The sequence below is a fragment of the Diplotaxodon limnothrissa genome, linkage group LG14 (assembly GCF_057381915.1).
Source record: "Diplotaxodon limnothrissa isolate DT_005_m linkage group LG14, D_limnothrissa_male_GT1.1, whole genome shotgun sequence".
NCBI classification, from domain to species: domain Eukaryota; kingdom Metazoa; phylum Chordata; class Actinopteri; order Cichliformes; family Cichlidae; genus Diplotaxodon; species Diplotaxodon limnothrissa.
Window position 1 is genome coordinate 13,246,442 of NC_140609.1, and position 7,231 is coordinate 13,253,672.

At 39.2% G+C, this 7,231-nt stretch overlaps 2 protein-coding genes across 2 annotated transcripts; one reads left to right on the forward strand and one right to left on the reverse strand.

Annotated features, from left to right (window-relative positions):
* Positions 1-1,050: 1,050 nt before the first annotated feature.
* Positions 1,051-2,229, forward strand: tomt (transmembrane O-methyltransferase). The gene is made up of 4 exons (XM_085371573.1): positions 1,051-1,312; positions 1,417-1,613; positions 1,780-1,902; positions 2,032-2,229. The coding sequence occupies exons 1-4, from the start codon at positions 1,051-1,053 to the stop codon at positions 2,227-2,229; spliced, it is 780 nt and encodes a 259-aa protein (XP_085227699.1).
* An 825-nt stretch (positions 2,230-3,054) lies between these two features.
* anapc15 (anaphase promoting complex subunit 15) lies at positions 3,055-5,190 on the reverse strand. The gene is made up of 5 exons (XM_085370679.1): positions 5,116-5,190; positions 4,767-4,888; positions 4,145-4,204; positions 3,900-4,040; positions 3,055-3,726 (listed from the first exon to the last, which is right to left on the reverse strand). Exons 2-5 carry the CDS (start codon positions 4,884-4,886, stop codon positions 3,679-3,681), a joined length of 369 nt encoding a protein of 122 aa, XP_085226805.1. The 5' UTR covers positions 4,887-4,888; positions 5,116-5,190; the 3' UTR covers positions 3,055-3,678.
* Between the last annotated feature and the right edge of the window lie 2,041 nt (positions 5,191-7,231).

Sequence of the window (7,231 nt, forward strand, 5' to 3'; positions counted from 1 at the left end):
TTTATTTCTTTGCTGTAAAGAAATAATGATTAAATGAAAATTGTGGCTTTTCTGCGTCCTTGTTGTCCTTACTTACAGCTTAGGTCATATTTAAAAGCTAAACCAGACTACGTTACTGAAAAATGTACAACAGAGACACACTTTGGGAAATTTTTCTTAATCCAGTGCAGTATTACCTTCTGTTGTTGTTTTACGTGCCAGTACATCATAGTTTAAGCACATAGTGCATAAACAGAATAAGTAAGTGGTTTTGTAGTTTGGAGAGTGATACCACTGCCCCTGAATTATGATTCTTTATTTTTATGAGAACATCAGTTGATGTTTATTTAAAAAAGACAAGTGCCTTCCTCAATGAACCTGAGCTAAGAAAAAATGCAATAATATAAATTCCCTTGTGCCAATCATGGAATTTCTAAATTTTAAAGGAACGCACGCCCAGTGTTGTCTAAGACACCGATCAATGTTAAATTGAAGTTGAGTAGTAATATTTTCTCTGTTTATGCTGTTGACCATGAAATCAAAATGATTCAGTGCTTTTATAAGGTGTTGCAGGTGCATAAATTCTGTGGGAATCAGAAAGAGAGCAACAAGTATACTTCAGGTATTAAAGGACTTGCCAGTTCACAAAAACACCAATTTAATGATCCCCTATGGCAAACACCAGGCCGAAGATAGATACTTCCAGCAGAATTTGACTCAAGCAGGCGCAGCCATCAGCCGCGACCGAGTGGTGGGTGAGGTTAAAGAAGAGAGAGAAAAGAGGAGCACACAGAGACAAGACACAAACTATGGGAGAGAGCAGACATAATTTAATGACATGCTGTAAACGTGTGTGTGTGTGTGTGTGTGTGTGTGTGTGTAGACTATTTGTTCCCAAAGGTCTCCTCTTTTAGGTTTTCCAGAGCCAGTCAATCAAAACATCTTTCAAAAACCCTTGTAGTCAGTGTTTACTTATACTTCTTGTGATAAATAATACAGGGCTCACTTTGTTAAAATATATCTGACAAATAACCGACCTGTGCATGTGTGTTTCTGTCTGTAGATGCTAGGATGGTGTCTCCTGCTATTGCTCTGGCCTTCCTTCCACTCCTGCTGACGCTGATTATCAGGTACCGTTACTTCTTTGTGCTGTTCTATCGGGCAGTCCTCATCAGGATATGGAAGGACTGCGTTACTGGTCTGAGCCGAGAGGAGCGTGCCTTTCAGTACGTCCTCACTCATGCCACCCCCGGAGACCCTGACAGTATCCTGGACACCTTTGATGTCTGGTGCAGCAAGGTGGAGTTCATCAGCAACATTGGACCTAAAAAAGGTACAGAGTTTGAACACAGCAAACGTAATCTTTGTTTGTTTGTTTTAAAAAGTAAAAAGCACCTTTAGGTGTGTATTTGCGTGTATGGTTTCCTTGATTTTTAGGAAAGATCCTGGACCGGCTGCTGATGGAGCACAGCCCTCTGACAGTGCTGGAGCTGGGTGCCCACTGTGGATACAGCACTGTGCGGATTGCCCGTTCTCTGCCTCTGGGCGCCAGGCTCTACAGCATCGAGATGGACCAGAGAAATGCCGCTATCGCTGAGAAAGTCATCCGCCTGGCAGGGTTTGATGATGACACGGTGAGTTAGAGAAGCATCTAAACAATTTAAAAAATGTTCTTTGTTCAGTACACTTCATGTGCAGCAGGCCGTCTGAAAGACCAGATACATTTGGGGCTTTATTACTCTAATTTTACTAAACAATGAGAGTTTCATACTTTTGATAATCATGCTGTGCTTTCCTCAGGTGGAGCTGATTGTCAATCCATCTGATGAAGTGATCCCTCAGCTGCGCTCTGACTACAATTTAGAAAGACTGGATTTTGTCTTCATGGACCACTGGAAGAAATGTTACCTCCCTGACCTGCAAGTAATGAGAATAAATTACTAGACAGGATATTTGTATATATTATATTATATTATATATTTGACTTAAAGGTTTGCGCTTTCCTACTGTTACCCACCCAGCTGCCTCACTCGCTGTCCCTGTGTGTTACAGATGCTCGAGGGCTCTGGTCTACTGGGAAAAGGATCTATTATCCTGGCAGACAACGTGCTGTTTCCTGGTGCTCCAAAGTTCCTTAGATATATTCGCAAGAGTGGCCTGTATGAATGGAAGATCCACCGGGCCATGCTAGAGTATAGCAAGGGCATCAGGGATGGGATGGCTGAGCTGGTGTACCAGGGAATCAAGTAGATCATGACATCATGGCAGGATTTCATATTGTTACTCAAACACACACTTCAGAAACAGAAATGTCCAAATTCTTACTTCATCTAAAGGGGTATCGTTTCAATTTCTAGTCTGTGTAACAATACAGCTCATCCTGTGAAGAAATACCTTGCAAAATAACTCACTAGTGCATACTGGGTAAAGAAGGAGATTCAAGGTTTACTGCAGATCCCGTTTGACCAAGTGCCCCACCGATTTCACAAGAGATAATTTACTGCAACATTTACCCACAAAAACAAAACAAAGCTAAATTAAATCTTAAAACAAAAGGCTGACACTTTCTATATAGAGAAATATAAACAATCCCCAGTTTAGGTATCTCATATGCTCCAATCACCTTTTATTCTACTGGGACTTTGTTGTGACTTCTCAGCATCTCATGTCTTTTCTTTTGTTTAAAAGACTCAAATAAACAATTTTTTTAAGGCTTCTTTTTTCTTACTCCCAAATTTGAGACTCACAAAATTTAATCTAAATGCAAATTAAACCTAAATTAAAATAAAATTTTTATTAAAGTACATGTTAATATTAATCACCTGTCTTCCTTCAGCTGAACTGCAAGCATTAATTCTTAAAATCTTCCCTGCAGTTAAAGTCTAATTATATAAACCTTGGCCATCCCACCACCAAAATTCACCAAACTTTTTATTGAACTACAAGTGACGCGTCACATCTTGTTAGATTTTATTAATAAATTCAAATACACAAAAACAGAAACATGGTTCAGTTAAAATAATTTACAACTTCAGCAGAAGTAGGGAATGCCATGGTTAAATATTCTACAACATAACCATGACAGAACTCTGTGTCTCATATTTAAATATTTGTTAGCAGCTTTTGCTTCTGACATAGTTCAAAATATAAAAAGTGTCTGATCAGAATACATGTCCTGGGGTTTTATGAATGCTCTGCTGAAGGTATTTCTGTAACATACAAAACACTGCTGGGAAACAGAACAGGACTATATGGTGAAGCAACTGGATGACTCTTGCATAGGTCAATAAGTTATTTTGCTGACTTGACGTTATGGTCATGCTTAGTCTGCTGGTTGCAGACGCTGCTCTGCATAACTGTAGATAGCAAAAGTTCAAGGTTTACATAACGGATCAGTGGGCCTGCTGCTACCACTGCGTGAAGGTTTTCCCGACTTGATACAAAAACAACACTACTTAAGAGCACCACACAATTGGAGCCACTTTGATTGGTTTAAAGTATTTTCCACAGTCACACAATTGTAATTAAATTGAAGTTAGAAAAAATGCACTGATTTCTCAAAGTATCTTATGGTGATTCTTCAGCATTGTTCTTTCACTAATTTCACACATAAAAACATGTCAGAGACTGAAGAGCAGCAGTTGTATTTTAAGCATGGAGTGGAAACCCAGGGCCAGCCTGATGAAAACCAGTATTGTCTTAAATCATCCACTGGTCTTGGTCTTGGTCTGGTCCTTCCATATCCACCTGACAGAAAGAAACCGAGCTAGATTAGAGGCAGTTTTGGTAATGGAAAGAAACTGAATTAAATTTAGATACATGTATTTTTACCAAGTCTTAACATTAAAAAACCTCATGACCGTAGGGTTTGTGATACTGTCGCCTGGAAAAAAAATTATTCAAATCATAAAGAAAAGCACCTCATTTATCTCGCCATCATCAGGTGACTCGTTGTAGTCGTTCATCTCATCCATGTCCTGCATGTCCTCTTCATCTTCTGAGTCTTCCTCGCTGTCTTCTTCATCTTCGTCATCTTCTTCTTCCTCCTCTTCGTAGCCTGCCTGCACCCAGTAAATGCAGACAGCATGAATGGAGGGGAACAAAGTATGTAACCAGTCTGTTTCACACTGTGTCTATTTTGTGTTTAAAAATCTTTTTCCGTTACCTCAAAAATTGGTTTTCCAATGGGCATCAGATTGTTGTCTTTCTCAGCAATGCTCTGCAGCTACGGTAGAGACAGTTTGCACATATTAAAGTGTATGAAGTCTCATAATACGATCAATAGACTGATCATGCATGGCCAGAGATGTTGCAGCTGTGGAGCTTGACTGATCTGAGGTTTCAGAAAGGACAATACTGTCCAAGTTATACTGAACAATCTTTCACACCGTACTGTGTAAAGTATTGTTTTAACTTTGTAACATTTAATTTTGACTAAACATTGCACTTTGAGTGCCTTAGTTTTACTCTTTTTTTATATATAGTGTTTACACTTTATGTTTTTCACATTTATAGCTCAAGTTAGAACGATTTCCTCCTGGGATTAAGATGTATTTATAAGTTTATTTATTATTTTGATTCTGATAAAGGAAAAATAATAGAGCCACCAGTAATTATAGCAGACTACAGGACTTCTATATGACTTTTAGCCTTTCGCAAATACTCAAACTAATAAATTATAAACTAACACGCGCAGAGTATATAAACTCATCGTAAGTGAAATGGAAGCAAAAAAATAGCATAAAGATGGAAAATACAAGTCTATAATTGCTCTGGGGAGCCTTTACCCAGGTCTGGTGCTGCTGCTCTTGCTGGTGCAGCTCGGTCTCATCCACACACGGTCGGTCCAGATTAAACCACAGAGACTCCGTTATCCGGGGCAGCAACGACGGAAACAGCGTGGACATTTCTGTCACACAACAGAAATGAATCCCATAAAACAGAAAGAAAACTGAAGCCGGAGTTTGCGTTAAGACAACAAACGACAGAGGAACAGCTAATACGTCATTAACGGTCGATTTAAAAGTCCTCCAGTTTAAGACTCACAGACTCTAAAATCTAACACTCCCCTGATATTGTGGATTGAAAATGATGTGATATAATCAAACAATAAAATAACTTCGTGCTTAACCTTACCCGAAATCCACAGTCTGAGTCCCTGTCAGTGGCTCGACAAAAATTCAAAACAAATTTTACCGGAAACTGCTGGTGTTCACCCATAAAGAGTCCTCCTTTCTCCAGCGGCTCTCCATAAAGGTTCCCTTTTCGGAGCATGACCCACGTCTGTGGCACGAGAGGTTCTAAATAAAGTAGAAACACTAATGAGCTTTAACTAAAATGTGTCACAGCGATATTAATGTGTGTGAATGGGTGGATGACAGGTTGTGTAAAGCGCTTTGGGGTCCTTAGGGACTAGAAAAGCGCTATACAAATACAGGCCATTTACCATGTTTTTATTTTAATGATCGGTATATGCAATAAAACATGTTATTTGTCTTTATTTAATTAAATTTTATGACATGGTGTTGACAAGCTGAAGAAGAACTGGGATGTCATCATCATCATCAACAACAGGTTAAACTGGAAGACCAACACAGAAGCTGCATATAAAAAGAGGATAAAGAGATCCCTCAGCCTATACAGTAAAATGATGGAGACTTTCAGTCACTCAGGAACTGGTCACACCCAGTGCCCTCCAATAGTAACTGTTGGTGACACCAGCAAACTAGATTAGAAAAGAACAGATTAGAAAGATTTGCTCTTTGAATGCCTGCAAACTGGACACATTTGAAGCTGCGGTGGAGAGAAGGTCACTGAACAAGCTGTAATCCATCATGGCGTATACCTCTGCACCACTTAGTGCACTTCAGCCTGAACTTTTTTAGTCAAGTGCTCTTGTCCTTTCTTTAAGTAGACTTCAGGAATAGTTCACCAGGCTTCTTGAAAGACATTCAAAGCTCCTCTCAGCATGTTGGCTCCCTTTTGCATAGCCTCCACCATGCTTTACAGATAGTTTCAGACACTCACTGTTTTACCTCTCCTGACCTCTTGTGTACAAATGGTGATTTAAACTAAAAATTTCAAATTTGAATTCATCACTCCATCAGACCTGTTTCCACTGGTTTTCAGTCCGGTGCTTGTGCAATTTGTCTTTTCTCCCTGTTGCTTTTCTTTAAGAATGGTTTCTCGACAGCCACCCTTCCACTAAGACCATTTCTGATGAAACTTTGATGAACAGTAGATGGATCAATTGAACCATCTCTCAAGTCCTGTCTCAGACTTTTTGCACACCAAGCTGAGATATGCCACGTTTTCAGCAAATAGCTCAAAGATGAATTATCTTCCTTGTGCAAAAATATTACTTTGTCCCAGTCAAATAGATTCGACTGAATAAATGGGAATAAATAATGCATTTTTGTGGCATGTTGCTGGTAACAAAGTGACTGAAAAAAAGTAGTGAGTAAAATGAGAGGTGAGTAAAGACTTTTGCACAGTACTGTATCTGTCTGGAAGAGTAGCATCTGCCATATATTATTATTATTAGTAGTAGTAGCAGTAGTATTGTGTATTATGTGATTAGTGTATATCAGCTTTAAGCAACCCATAACACAAACACTCTTTCAAACTATAGGAAGCTGCTGAGATAACAGAATTTTTGTCGTAGTTCACGGCTGGTTTCTGTAAATGCTGCTGAAGTTGAACATTCTTATCAGTAGGTTCAGAGCGTTAACCTCAAGTATAAGCACATTCATGCACATGCAAAGAAATTACCCTCTTGAGGGTGTATGTAAAGTTTCTTTTTTCTTTGTCATGGTGAGAGCACTAAAAGTACTTACTTACCATCCTTTTGATCTTCTTATTGTCATCCCAGGTCACGCTGCCCTGTCACAACAGGGTGGTGGTGAGCAGGTTAAACCTTGAGATAAGACTGATATTCTCCTTGAGATAAGACTGATATTCTTCATGGCCAGATGTTATAAAACTGGAAAATCACATGCTCACAGGAACTGCTGACTGGTAACAAATTAAAGAAAAATCCGACATCAAGAGTGTTAAAGTAGCTTATAGATAGCCTGGCACTGGTTCTACAGTTATCTGACCAGATGCAATATCACTCTTCTATGAGATAGTCCCGCCCTTGGTGTTTATGATGGCAGTGGAGAGGAATGTCTTACATGGTGGTCCAAAATCTCCCATAGATGTTGACTGAGTGCATGTGATTGTGAAAGCCATAAAATATAACTGACTTCAT